At 35.9% G+C, this 15763-nt stretch overlaps 1 protein-coding gene across 1 annotated transcript in view; it reads left to right on the forward strand.

Moving 5' to 3' along the window:
* Positions 1-15763, forward strand: part of ACACA (acetyl-CoA carboxylase alpha) — a 260073-nt gene that overhangs the window by 42861 nt on the left and 201449 nt on the right. The window contains exons 3-4 of the mRNA XM_033090744.1: positions 11846-11892; positions 14849-15101. Coding sequence (XP_032946635.1) covers positions 11846-11892; positions 14849-15101 — 300 coding nt within the window. The remainder of the gene's footprint in view (positions 1-11845; positions 11893-14848; positions 15102-15763) is intronic.

The following is a 15763-nucleotide window of genomic DNA, read 5'->3' on the forward strand; positions in this document are numbered from 1 at the left end:
TGGGGCTAGTAGTTTTCTTTCTTTAAAAAAGTTTCTTTTGATATATAATATCCTAATAGTCTTGGTTGAAGAAGTAAATTAAAATAAAAATTGTTGGAATAATACATTGGTATTATAGTACAATTAGTTTTTCTAATCAGAGTAGTATTTTCACAATTTGGAAAAAAAAAAGGTTGTTATATCATTATCTAACATGTTAAAGATTAATAATGACAGGAAGTGTACATCAAGCATCTTTCCAGACCCTTAAAACAATAAGATTATAAAAAAGTGAATGAACACTAAAAACTCATTGGCCCCCCCCCCCAAATTTCTTTAACTGTTGAGGAGACTGACATTTTTAAAGGAAATACTCATTGAACTTCCACATTAACAGATTATTGCTTAACTGGTTTTTTTTTTCATTAATTTTACAATTAAGTGAGTATTCACTGCTTGAATCTAATGGATTATGTGAAGATGTTATTAGATAGGAAACTGCCAAATAGTGTCATAAGGACATTGCACTTACACAGGAATATGAATCTGATTGATAGGGCATAGGTTCTAATGAGTTCAACCAGTCAATCTTAGTATACATGCTCAAGTGATATAGTTCTCTTACCAATTTGTTACTTATTCACGCTACTATAAAGTTAGCTAGTCTCAGGATATTTAAGGAAGCAAGTGAAAAGTGGCTTCAGCAAGGGATGTGAAGTGCCTTACAAAGGTTGGTGGCCCGAATTGGTTTGACCTTTCAATGATGTTATTTGGGACTTAGGCGCATACCATCCTTTCAGCATGCCATACTCACTCTCCGGTATGTAAGGAACCACAGTACTGTTTGTCATCACATGACAACAGGAGTTGAAGTTGCATGCAGCGCAAGTTATAAAGTGATTATCCCGGAGAGAATGAGCTTGTATAAATGATTTTCATTTTTGAAATAATAACACAAAGTTTGAAAATTCTGAATGAATTCATGGAGTTAAGTTTGAAAAGCAGACTCAGTTTTTTGTTTGTTTGTTTGTTTTTTAGTTTTTTTAATTACTTTTAGGTACACAAGACAAAGTAATACTTAGACGTTTATCATTTATATCCCTCATACTGTGGACCCCCCTCCCCCCATCCACTATCTCTCTGACATCGCACCGAGCCATCCCATTTCCACTGTCTCCACTCCCAATGCTGTACTCCGCCACTTGTAAGTGTATACATACCTATATATACATATATATATATATATATAATATTATACTTGGCATTCGTTATTGTTCAGCTTCAGACTCAGTTTTGGAGAATCTTTTTCAGGAAATATAAGGTTTCGTTTATGAATATTTGGATATCTCCTATGATAGAAATAGTGAGTACACTCACTAATGAAGTTCCTAAAAATTGCCTTCTGTTTTTGTAGACAAATCTGTCCTTAGTTATGTAAGTTGGTACATATATATATATATACACACACACACACATATACATATATATAGTTCATATATATATGTATATATATATATTCGCACACATGGCAAGTTGGGGCAAATAGTAGGTTGATAGAAGCTTGATTAGTTTTTAAGTTTAATAATAGTAATATCGGTAGATTGGCACCACGAAGATAGATAGTTGTGTTATTTGTGTTTTGTGTGTCAGCATTTAGTGGTATTCCTGCCCTGACAAGGCAAGCTGTTTAATTTCTCTTTAATTCGATTTATAAAATCCGAGAATTTAGTAGAATTTTTAGTATTGGAATATACCTTAGGAATTTGATACTCCAATTTTCCACTTAATATGATAATATTTTATCTGATACGCCTGTTGAAAACTTCCAGCTATAGGTAGTTCATCATCTGATCTAACGCATCATGAGGCAGCTAATTTTTGAGAGTACTTCATTATTTTCAATCTAAAACTCTCCTTAAAACCACAAAAGATGTTATAATTCCAAGAGGATTATGAATGTCTGCTTTAACCTATAAATCTCTCCAGCTTCACTTCTCTATCAGGTAAAATAAAGTACAATTCCTTAGCACATCTAGAAGACTTGGGAGCAAAAAAAAACCCCACAAAAAACACAACACCAAGCAATATTTCTTCAAGGAAGAAATTATTCTTATCCTTGAGACTCTTTGGAAGGCAGCTGACACACCTGAATCATGGCTCCAACTTTTTCTAAATGCTGTCCTATGAAATAAGATCATGAGGGGGAATTGATTCACAATCCCAAAACTTTTTGAATTCACAAAATGGCTTTTTACCTGGAGGCCTCTAAATGTTCCTGTTGAAGTAAACCCGTGGTTCCTGTCTACTAGTTTCATAACTCAAATGGTCATTAGAATTCCTATGAAACACTCAACCTGCAAAAGCCTAGTCTTTACACAGCATTGTGAGGCGTTGGGGTGGTAGAACTAAAACAATTGGAAGAGACAATAACTTTCTCCAGCTTCATTGAAGAGATAACAGAGTCAATTACACATATTAATAAATAAATGAATGACATGCCAGTTGTGTACTTAAATGCTCAGGCAGATATGAGATAAGGGATCAGAATGGCACAGAATTAATTGGGTAAAACTTTTTATTAAGACTTATTTAAAATCTTCAGTTGCCAATACATAAGTAATACATCCACTTAGTTTAAAAATTTAAATGTACAAAAGCATATACAGGTACATTGTTCGCCCTGACTTTTGTCTTGCAGCCATGCAGTTCCCTTCACCAGAAAAATTTTAAGCAGTGTTATTAATTTCTTATTATAATTTCTTGATAGTAATGATCAGATATATTAATTTAAATTTAAAGTTATTGATGTTTTAATAGTTATCAGGTTTTATTCATTTTTAAGTAAATGCTCATGTATTCTCTGCCCACTCTGCCAATTTTTTATCCAGATTATGCATACTTAACATACCATTCAACACCTTTGGTTTCTTCACTTAATGTTGCGAGATGAACTTTTTACATTTTATTTTCATCACAGTTATACATGCACATAGTTTTAAAAGTCCTCTTGTTACACAGAGTTTGTTATAGTAAAACAGTAGTCCTTAGCCCCTCCCCACTTTCATTTATTTTAGCTGATATATTTGTTATTATACCCTTTTGTCTGTAAATAATATATTCGTTTTCCTGTCTTGTTTTTTCATTTTGATGTCCTACTGTGGAAGGTGAGGATTTGTCTCTCTTTCCTTTCCTTACCCTCACTGTTCATCTTTGACTTTCCCATGGGTGCAACCAACTATCCGGCCAAGTTGTATTGTAACTTCGGTTATGTCAATATTCAGTTTTTACATAATTATGAATCTGTAAATGCTATATAGAATCTAGTTGCATAATATGCCATGATTTCTTTTTTGAACACCTCTTTCCTTAGAGTTAATATAGTCTTGATTTTTCTTTGCTTAGTTTCCTATTCATTGAAATAGAAAACTTGTCATTCATTTAACCTCACTCTTCACCAGTTTTCCAAATCTCTCAGAACGTTGAGATGGTCAGTTATTCTATTAATTCTGGTCTTCTGTAAAAGCTCTCCCAGACTCTTTAAGACTGGCTCCAATCTAAATTGTTTGCCCTCTACATCTGTTACATAGCTGTCATCCTGGGCTTAATCTTCACTATTATCCTGGGGATTCTCTTAATTTCTTTTCTGTTTAGAGAAATCATTTCCCATGTTTTCGCTGTTATTGGTTTATCTCCTCATTTTGGTGGAGAATATCCTCCAGTGGCATCATAGAAAGTGTGCATGGGAGGTAAATATGTTTTTCAAACATTTTATTTTGAAAAATTTTAAGCTTACAAAGGACTGAAATAAATACTACTGTACCTTTGACCTTCATTCACCAATTTTAAACATTTTGCCACATTTGCATTATCTCTCATATGTGTATACATATACATATGAATAGATGTGTACATATATATGTAATTCTTTTCTGAATAATTTCAAAGAAAATTGCAGACCTCGTGACACTTCACCCCTATTCCTGCCTTTTCTTCAGAGAACTAGGACATTCTCCTTTTTAATCACTTAACATTCTAGATCCCCCAAATTTAACACTCATACAATATCTAACATATAGTCCATTTGAAGTTCCTTCACTTGTCCCAATAATATCCTTTATAACTGATTATGTTTTAATTAATTATCCAGTCAAGAATCATTTATTACGGTGACCCTATATCTTCTGTTTTTGAAATTTAAACCTCTGATGTAATTTGATTTTGACTGAGATTTGGCTTGGGACTTTTTGAAAAAAATTTTTTTTGCTTCATTCCCCTCTTGCCAAACCTTAATATCTCTACTTGCTATATATTTACTATGCATACCAGTTTCAATGGTTCTGTTTACATTGGGCCCGTGGGCATGCCTGGCCTCGTCACTTGGGAGGGGTTTTTGGCATCTGAATGGGATTCACTCCTAACCCTGGGACAGGCCAGGGTTATTTCTAGGAAGTGCTTTTTCCTGGAGTTGCCTGGGCAATTTCTCCTTCCTTTGTTCTGCCTCTCCTTGTGTGCCTATGAAACCTGTGGTGGTATTAAGAGAAAGAAGCTAGTCTTTAGGACAGGGAGTCCACTGTCTTCCCTTAATGCTGGCATTTTGGAATAAACCTGCTTTTCTTTCCACCAAAAAAAAAAGAAAAAGAAAAAGAAAAAGAAAAAAAGAATCATTTATTACACTTAATTTAAAATGTATTTAGTTTGCTTAATGCAGAACAATCACCCTACCCTTTTTTGTCTTTCATGGCATTTATCTTTCATTGCTGTTTTTAGAGTACAGGTTAGTTGTCTTGTAAAAGGTTCTACAATCTGGATTTGTCTGATTGTTTTATCATTATTAGATTGAAGTTAACCATTTTTGTCAAAAATGCAACAGACATAGTATCACATACAACTATGTCACATCAGCAGGCAACTAATGTCAGTTTGTCCTAATATTGGTGATTTTTAGTTTGAACACTTAGTTAAGATGATTCATACTGTATTTCTTCATTGTAAAAATACCAATTCCCCTTTGTAATTAATATGTAACCTGTGAGGTGATTTTTTTTCCATTTTTCTTATTGTGGTAAAATACATAATAAAATTTATCATTTTAACCATTTATAAATGTACAGCTCAGTATTAAATACGTTTATAATGTTATGCAACTATCACTACCATCTATATCTGCAGAACTTTTTTTATCTTGTAAAACAACCATTAAACAATAACTCCTCATTTTTTCCTCACCTAACCACAAGCAACCACCGTTCTACTTCTGTCACTTATTTTGACTATGTACCTCATAAAGTGGAATCGTACAATGTTTGTCTTTTTGTGACTTATTTCACTTAGCATAATGTCCTCAGGGTTCATCCACATTGTAGCTATTGCAGAATTTCATTCCATTTTTAAGGCTGCATAATATTCCATTGTGTGTTGGGGTATATACTACATTTTGCTTATCCATTTATCCATCAATGCATACTTGGGTTTTTTCCACATTTTAACGATTGTGAATAACACCACTATGAACACGGATGTATAGATGTCTCTTTGAGACCTTGCGTTCAGTTCTTTTGGGTATACACCCAGAAGTACAATTGCTGGATCATATGGTAATTCTATTTTTAATTTTTTGAGGCACCACTGTACTTTTTTCCATAGCAGCTCTACCAGTTTACATTCCCACCAACAGTGCCGAAGTGTTCCAATTTCTCCACGTCCTCACCAACACTTGTTTTCTGTTTCTTTGATAGTAGCCATCCTAAGTACTGTAGGGTAGTATCTCATTGTAGTTTTGATTTACATTTCCCTAATGATTAGTGGTGTTGAGCATATTGATGTTTTTATCGGCCATTCATATATCTTCTTTGGAGAAATGTCTATTCAAGTCCTTTACCCATTTTTGAATCGGGTTTTTTTGTTGAGTTTTAGGAGTTCTCTAGATATTCTGGATATTAATGCCCTCATATGATTTGCAGATATTTTTTCCCATTCTTTAGGGTGCATTTTTACTCTGTTGATAGTGTCTTGATGAGCAATTTTTTTTTTTTTTAATTTTCAAGAAGTCCAGTATGTCTGTTTTTTGTTACCTGTGCTTTTGGTGTCATATCCAAGAAATCTTTGCCATATTTGATGTAATGAAACTTCTGTCCTATGTTTTCTTCTAAGTGTTTTATTGCTTTATGTCTTAACATTTAGGTCCTTGATCCATATTGAGTTAATTTTTATATATTGTATAAGGTAGGTGTCTAACTTCATTTGTTTGCATGTGGAGATTCATTTTCCCAGCACCATTCGTTGAAAAGGCTGTTGTGTTTCATGTATGTAATATCTTTTCTTAGCTCTCTTAGGATAATAATAGTCCTATAAAATTAAAATTAAAATAATTATTTTTGAATTTTGAAGTAATTTTAGACTTCCAGAAAAGTTGCAAAGATAGTATCTAAAGTATGCAGGCATACCCTTTACCAAGCTTCTGTAATGTTAATCTCTTACATAGCCACAGTACCTTTGTCATTAAGAAATTAACGTTGGCTGAATAGTATTAACTAAACTATAGACTTTATTCAGATTTCCCCAGTTCTTGTTTTTTTTTAATTGACTTATTTTTCTGTTCCAGGATCTAATTCAGGTTTTTACATGGCATTTTAGTGGTTATGTCTCCTTAGTCTTTCCTGATGTGTGATACTTTCTTGGTCTTTTTATGTTTTAATGACCTTGACAGTTTTGAAGAGGATTGTTCAAGTATTTTGTAGAATGTCCCTTAATTCAAATTTGTCTGTTGTTTTCTCAAGATTTTACTATTGTTACAGGTTTTTGGGGAAAAACACCACAGAAGTGAGGTTGCTTCCTCACTTCCCATTTTTAATGTTTTCTTGTTCTGCATAAGCTCTTAAAGTTGCAATTTTTTTTCTATAGGTAGTGGGTTTTTCTTTTTTAAAAAAATTTTTTCATGTGGAAGGTTTTCCCTCAGATATCTAGTAATCCTTAATTGTCAACTTAAATTTAAGAGGGAGATTGAAGAACTGATGGAGGTTTTACTCAGTATGTTTACTTAATCTCTCCATTTTCAATATGGTGCCCTCCCCTTTACTGTTGCTTATATCCTCCATTCCAGAGATCCTCTGTTTAACTCTCTCTAGAGAACAAATCTTCAGGTTTTTTCAGGACAGTAGAGTAGCAGGCACCTGGCTTTACTAATTGGGAAGAGAATCTAAGGATCTAAAACTTCTGAAACAGAATTTCAACCAATCCTCTTTATTTTAGTTCCACCTTTCACTTCTATTTCCTGAACATTTTGGAGATTCTAATATAAATTGTATTGATTCTAAGTTTAGCACAGATGGCTTATAATTCAGTTTTCTTGGGCCTGAATAGTCATTTATCACTCTTCCAACTGCTTTCCAAGTAAATTATCTTATTGTTGTCTCCCCTGACATTTTTTTGGTGGGGGGATCTTTTCGTGGATTATGCCTTTAAAATTTTTTTTCTTTACCTTTGTTCTAGTGGGATTTCAGGCAGGAGCAATGTGGATATGTATTCAACCCACCATCTTTATCCAGAAGTTTGGCAATACTTCTTTAATGATTCCTTAAAAGATGCAGAAGCTTGTACCAACTTCACCCTTGAAAAATATTCTTACCCTGGATTGAGAAGTGAGGATTAGGACAGACAGTTATACCATGTTATTTTCTCTGATTACTATACCCTAAAGAAACATGCTCCTGTTTTACAAAAGAAAAAAAAAAAATTCCCCCAAAGTCTCCAGCTGGCTCTTGGAGGAAATGACTTCAAACTCCTGCAACCATTCAGATGTAGTATTTCTCCTAAGTCATCATATTCTACCTCCTAGGTCTTTATCCAGTGGCTCCTTCTATATGGAATGCTCCTTCCTCTCCCTCCTTGTTTATCTCTCCAGTATTTCATTGCTAATGTCATCTCACTGCAGGAAGTCTTCCTTGATCCCTGTCCTTGCCTTTACCTCCTCTAAATTTGGATAAAGTACCCATCACTTGTGTTTCCACACCTAGCAATTATTATACTACTGTAATTGTTTACTTAGGCATCTATAGCCATTTAGCCAGGGACCAACTCTTATTTATCTTTGAATACACATCCATCTCACCATTTGGAACACAAATGCTTGTTATTTTAAAATTTAGAACTTTCAGGAAATAAAGTGTGGCTTAAAAAGAAAAACTCTCTTGAGGCGGCCAATGGCTCAGTTAGTTAGAGCGCGGGCTCTCAACAACAAGGTTGCCAGTTCAATTCCCACATGGGATGGTGGGCTACACCCCCGGCAACTAAGATTGTAAACAGTGACTAGACTTGGAGCTGAGCTGCACCGTCCCCAAGTAGATTGAGGGACAATGATTTGGAGCTGATAGGACCTGGAGAAACACGCTGTTCCCCAATAAAAAATTAAAAAACAAAACAAGGGCCAGCCTGGTGGCTCAGGCGGTGGGAGCTCCATGCTCCTAACTCCGAAGGCTGCCGGTTCAATTCCCTCATGGGCCAGTGGGCTCTCAACCACAAGGTTGCTGGTTCAACTCCTTGAATCCCGCAAGGGATGGTGGGCTGCGCCCCCTGCAACTAGCAACGGCAACTGGACTTGGAGCTGAGCTGTGCCCTCCACAACTAAGACTGAAAGGACAACAACTTGAAGCTGAATGGCACCCTTTACAACTAAGATTGAAAGGACAACAACTTGGAAAAAGGTCCTGGAAGTTCCCCAATAAAGTCCTGTTCCCCTTCCCCAATAAAATCTTTAAAAAAAACGCCAAAAAACCAAAAAACCAAAAAAACAACTCTCTTGTGGATACTGAATACCAGAATCCATTTAAAGGTCTTCAATAATTTTTTTTGAAAAAATTAAATTAAGTTACTATGGCTTAAAAGGCAAGGATGTTAGCTCAGATACTTTTATTGGTGGCTATGAAAACTAATCACTGCCTTGTATTAGAATTGTATTAGTGTCATTTGAGTTCAAGGAGAACATATTAACTAACCTTGGTAAAATCTGTTTTATTTTGAGAAATATCTCTGAATGAAATGTATGCTGACTCTTAAATAAGTGCATTAGCTATAAATTAGCTTTTACCTCATTTTCAGGAACATCGAGTACAGTTCAGGAGCCTTCTGCAAATATTTTTAGGAGTCCCCAAATAAAAGTTCAAGAACATATATATAGATAGATAGATATAATATATATATATATATATATATATATATATATATATATATATATATACTTTAAGTAAATTTTATTGGGGAATATTGGGGGACCATGTGTTTCTTCAGGCAGTTGTCCTTCAGTCTACTTGTGGAGGGCGCAGCTCAGCTCCTAACCCCGTTACTGTTTTCAGTCTACTTGCAGGGAGCGCAACCCACCATCCCATGTGGGAATCGAACCGGCAACCTTGTGGTTGAGAGCTCACGCTCTGACCAACTGAGCCATCCAGTATGGGGTGGCAGCTCATTGTCTTCAATCTAGTTGTGGAGGGCGCAGTTCACTGGCCTATGTGGGAATCAAACTGGCAGCCTTGTTGTTCAGAGCTCACGCTCTAACCCACTGAGCCATCCGGCCACCCCATATATATATTTTAAATAAAAGAAAATTTGACATTGCCATAAATTTGATATCGTGAAGAAAAATTTTACTGGGATAAACAGAATATCCTGCAACTGTATCTGGGGAGAAGCCTAGTTTTGGAGATAATAAGACAGCAGCTATATGGGCCTTCTGCAGAGGTCAACTCCAGAGAGGTCTTAACTAATTCATAGCAAGCCTTTAGGGATCCCAAACTTGTATGCAAACAAACTTTTGTGTGAGGGAGAATTTTTGTCAGGAAAGGGTCCGTAGCTTTTATCAGATTTCTAGTCGTGTCTTGACCTAAGAAAGTTTTAAGAACCATTGGTTTAGGTACTTAACTCACTGTGCTTGCTCTCTAGGGGGAGTATAAGAGGGGGCAGGAGAGTGAGGATTAATGGTGGCTTTAAGACTTTTTGACACAACGCACGATAAGATGTTGATGTCATGACATACAGAGGGTGCCAGAAAAATGTATACACATTTTAAGAAAGAAAAAAACTGTATTAATATATACCGATAACAAAAGATAAATACAAGTCACGTTTGACTTTTGCAATTACAAGAGGTGCTCAAAGTGGTTACCATCAGCGGCCAGACACTTCTGATTATGGCGAACTACTGGTTGAGCAATGCTGACCAAAGTGTTAATATCTCTTAAAATATATATACATTTTTTTGACACCCCCGGTATATATCACTGATTAAAAAATTTACAAAACAACGTTTATCCTTATAAAGTATGTTGCACCCATAACATTTGTTATCCTACTTCATTTTTTAAATGTTGTTTGGAACCCCTAAATTGATTTCTTACCATTCTGCTTGGTGGTAACCCATAGTTTGAAAAACACTGGTCTAATGCATCATGGTTTACAAAAGCCTTTCATATACTCTGGGTCCTCAACAGCAGTCTCATGAGGTACGTATGACCTTCCTTTTATCCCTACAGATAAGGAAGATAGAGACTTGTTCAAGTTTGCACTGCCATTACTTGACAGAGCCAGAGTTTGATCTTGGGTCCTAGGCTTTGACTCCAGCTCCACTGCACCTTTGGTTACATCTGATCCAAATTACAGTTGACCCTTGAACAGTGTAGGGTTTGGGGAGCCAACCCCCACCCTATTGCATGCAGTCGAAAATTCACATATAACTTTTGACTTCCCAAAAACTTGACTAATAGCCTAGTGTTGACCGGAAGCCTTACCAATGACACAGTCAATTAACACATATTTTGCATGTTATATGTATTATATACTGTATTCTTACAATAAATTAAGCTAGAGAAGAAATGTTAAGAAAATTATGAGGAAGAGAAAATATATTTACAGTGTTCATTGAAAAAAATCTGCATATAAGTGGACCCGAGCAGTTCAAACCTGTGTCGATCAAAGGTCAACAACTGTACTTACTTTTTCCTTCGTTTTCTCACCCCCTTCCCTACCACAATTGTAGGGAATAATACTAGCTCAGACTACATAATTGGGTAAATCCTAATTCCCCAGTTAACATACCTGCACTGTCCCCAATCCTGTCACTTGTCATTCAGGGTCCTCTCTTAGAAGTTCTGGATTTCCCTACCTGTGTTACTTCTTTCTGTTTTCTTCTCTATCTCAGACCAGTGGAACTGTGTCAGTCAACTGTGGAATTTGATATTCAGATCTCTGGGTTTCCAGCAGCGATTCTGATTCAGTAGATCTGGATGGAGTTTAAGAAGCTCCACAGGTTATTGTTATATGCATGCATAGTCAAAGTTGAGGATTTTTACCCTGGATGTATTTAAATTGTTGGGCCTAGATGGAAACCCAGGATTTGGGAAGTAGCTAGACTCCTTGTCCCTTAGAGTTCGGGACTTAATCTAATGGGAGATTTGTCCTCTCCCTGGTTTTCTGGGTGGATATAACCATTTGGAGACATAATCAGAGCCTGATGAGTTGTAGAGAATATAGTGATTCTCCACAGTGCCTCCTTTTTGATGACATATTGGAAATCATAGTGTTGGAATGTGTTCATCCAAGTATACAATTGGAAAAGGCACATTGTGAAATAGTAAGCTTGGATTATTGTTTAATATTTTCATGAATAATAAAGTCTGAATATGTAATGCTTTTGATTTACAGATTTGAACAAGTAATAACCAACTAAACTTTATGCTTCTAAATAATAGATTTGACCAGAAAATGATACTTCATGGGTTTTATTAGTTTTGTATTATGCTGAACAAAACAGTTATTAATAAAATTAGGGTTCCTTTAAAAAAAAACACTTCAAATCTCTCTCTCTTTTTCTCTTTAGTTCTTTTTGGAAGTGGATATCTGCTCAGACAGTAAGAATTATAAGAGGTCAGTTACAGATAATGCTCCTTTATGTTTTCAGTGTGATAAAAATTTTATGTTCATGTGCTAAAATACTAGGCTTTTATGTTTAAAGTTACCTTCCACAAAAGAATATAGGTAGATTTAGGGGGAATCGTTTGCGTGAACAAGTCTGACAGTGGTAGTATTCCACCACCTTTTCTCATTAATTCAGGACTAGAATCAATGGAAGTGGGACGAGCTGTGAAGTAGCTTCTAGAGTGTCTGGACAGCTCTTCAGTGATTTTCCATACATGACCTCTCTTTTCTTGTGGTTTGCAGGCTTGTACCTGGAAATACCATTCAGTAGAGTTGCTGGTTGGTGAACAGACTCTTGAGCTGTTGACACTAAGCTGCTTCCAATCTTTGCAAGCCTTTAGGGAAGGCTGCGTTCACGTTCTTAGCTAGGAAGGAAAAATTTGAGGTTGACCTTCTGGGGCCTTTCATTTATTAGTTAATGCTTTCTTTTTCTTCTTCTATGCAATCAGAGAAATACTCCTTTCATAAGAATTTTATTTTTCAGTGTAGTCACCTAATTTTAGTCAGACTACGTATAAGCTAGAATCTGCCCCTGAGAGCCTTACTTATTTCTCTTGTGAAGAAGGCAGCGATTATTTTCTGTTAGTGGAAATGGAATTTTTTTTTTTTGATCTATTATTTTTAAACTTGATTATTCACTTCTGTAAAATGTGAAAGAAGTAGCCTTTTTGCTGCTGTACCTTCTGGCATTCAGAGTGGTCAATCTCTTAGAACTTCCCCCTCTCCCTCCTCTGTCTCTCCCTTTTTTCCTTCCTTCCTTTTTTTCTCTTTTTAAATGATTTGGTTTTCTTTTAAGGTTCTGGAAATGAACCTCTTTATAAAATTTGGTGACATATAAAATAAATTTCCCCCCTCTTTTTCCACCTCCCCCCCACTCTGGTTCAAGCCGTTGTTTCTCAGTCTAGTTGTGTAGGACACAGCTCCCTGGCCCATGCTGGTATTATGAGCCTTGAGCTCTCCCCGGCTGAGCAGCTCACAGCAGCTCTTGCCAACTGCTGGCTGCTCACACTAGCTCCCAGCCACTCACGCTGGCCACTGGCCGTTCATGGCAGCACATGGCTGCTCACGGCAGCCCAGCTCCAGGGAGAGCTTGTTCACAATCTTAGCTGTAGAGGGTACAGCTCACTGGCCCATGTGGGAATCGAACTGGCAACCTTGGCGTTAGGAGCACAGTGCTCCAACCACTTGAGCCACCGGGCTGGCCCCGAAATAATTTTTTTAAAGAAACCTAATATTTCAAGGGAGAAATATATAGTAGATTTAGATGTCAACATTTTCCTAGTGCATGATACTTTTATATTTGATTCTAGTTTTTAAAATAAAAGTTAGCTTAAGTAATGTCCAATTCACTTTTAGGAAACATCTATAGGTATTTTTTAGCATTCCTGGCAATTTGTCATTACTATCGTATTCTAGCACAGTGATTCTCAGACTTTAGAACCTGTTAAACTATGGATTCCTGGGCTCTAACCTGTAGGTTCTGATACAGTTAGGCTATCTGTGGTAGGTCCCAAGAATGTGTACTTTTAACAGATTCCCAGCTAATGTTGCTCCCGGTCTGGAAACCACACTTTGAGAGTCACTCTTCTAGCGTTACAAAAACTGTTCTGTCTTATAAATGAATAAGCTCTGATTCAGATTACACAGAAATAATGGTACATGTATAATTTTAACACGTTCAGTGGTGGTGATTCCTAAACATTTTTAAATCTTGATGTTTTGTTTTTCATGTCAAAGGACACTGCTCTCTACCTACTTTCATGCCTTAAAGTGGTTTTCAGCATATATAATTTATTAACAATAAATTTCTTACTATCTTCATATACTGTCTGTTTTAGCACCTCAGAATCACAATTGGGAATAATTACTCTCTGAATTAATATTGTTGGTTAAGCTACAAGCTGTTTAATATTAATACTAAGTTGATGTGTACTTTTGAAGTTTTTTAAGTAAGATTTTGGAATGACAATATTGTTTCATTTACTTTTGGTTTTTATTGTTATGGGCTTTAAACTATGTTTTGGTTCTTGTAAATTAGTTTGCTAGTGATTGGCAATATCTAATTCATATCTGGAAAACTTGTACTTAATTGAGATGACACCTACATTGTTTTAATTATAGATTTTAATTTGATAGTAGGTTCACTTCTTCCCTACCACTGTCAGTACATTAGAGGCAAAAGTAGACATTTTTTGGGTGAATTTTTGACAGATATAAGTTAAGAAAAACTCATGAGATAAGTAAAGATTTTTTGAAATTAAAAAATATCCATCTGGAGTTTGCTTTAAAGTAAACTGTGTTTGTGTGTGTGTACATGTATATACACACATATACATATAGTATATTCACGTGTTTATATGTTTACATATATAAACATTTTATGTATATATTTATACATAAATGCACTTATATAAAATTGATAGCCTCTCACAGTGTAGTGTTTGGAATCAGATGATAGTTATATAGTTTACTCTGAACACCAAGTTTCAAACAAACAACACTCTTCCCATAGGGTTACCCTGCATTGTCCCCAGTACTAAGAACCAAAATTATAATATCAAAACAAGCAGCTTTCACCTATGGAAAGGTTCTCCATTAATCATAATTATCTCTTGGACATCACCAAATTGATAAAGAAATTGGCAATGGCTGATAGTTTTTTGAGAGAGATTTCCTTTCAGGAAAAGGAAATTGATTTTAATTTTTTAGGCAGAGTTACCACGAGTGGATTTTCCTCCCTTGTAGAAAACAAAAGCCCTGAAATAGAATAGCCAAGGAAAGTAATTCTCAAACTCTGCCTTGCTTCCAAGTGCAAGCTGTGGCATATTAGGTATAACCTGTGGCTATTCTCAGATACAGGTTATTATCCTTAACCTGCTTTTCTCACTTTTCATTTTCTCCATAGCTCTGAGAGCTCATTTTGAAGGAATAATGGATGAACCGTCCCCCTTGGCCAAACCTCTGGAGCTGAACCAGCACTCCCGATTCATAATTGGTTCTGTGTGTGAAGATAACTCAGAGGATGAGCTAGGCAACCTGGTGAAGCTGGACCTACTGGAGGAGAAGGAGGGATCTCTGTCACCAGCTTCTGTCAGCTCAGATACACTCTCTGATTTGGGGATCTCTAGCCTACAGGATGGCTTGGCCTTACACGTGAGGTAAGAGAGAGAAGTTCAATGTGTTACTTATTTAATCTGTCCTATTGGTTTCACTGATTTTGTTCTGAAAAGAGCAAGAATAATTTTAGCCAAGATTGCTTCACCTTTTCCTATGTCGCAGGTCTTAAAGCTTTGATGAGGAAGTGGAAAGTGATCTATTTTGTCTGGAGTGTAGGTTTTGCAAGTGTCTTTTCCTAAATGTTCCTCTTAACTCAACTTTTTCTGGTTGGTTCTACATACAAGGTCTTTTACTGAGACCTAGAGAGTGAGAGTTAGGTTGAGGGATTTCAGTCTTTCTACTATTTGACTACCATTGTTGTAACTATCTTGACGATTGATATGACTTTTGCAGGGGTGGACAAATTTGTAGTAATCTTTCTTTGAACTGCTTCATCATGTCAGGGAGTTATATTGTATTTCTGACCAGGCCAGTCCTCAATAAAGAGCTGTAGTGGGAACAAGGGGTTGTTATAGAGCTCTCTCCTTTTTCTCTAGAAACGCAATTCTCTATATGTAATTGAGAATATCAGTAAATAGTAACACTGAATTATTCTTATTTGTTGATGCTTGATTACAAAACCAGTGTGTGATATACTGACCTTTGGTCATTTGCTTTACATTTCTTGAATTAACAGTTCTGGATTAGTGGTTCTTGATTTTCA

The sequence above is a fragment of the Rhinolophus ferrumequinum genome, chromosome 21 (assembly GCF_004115265.2).
Source record: "Rhinolophus ferrumequinum isolate MPI-CBG mRhiFer1 chromosome 21, mRhiFer1_v1.p, whole genome shotgun sequence".
Classification (NCBI taxonomy): Eukaryota; Metazoa; Chordata; class Mammalia; order Chiroptera; family Rhinolophidae; genus Rhinolophus; species Rhinolophus ferrumequinum.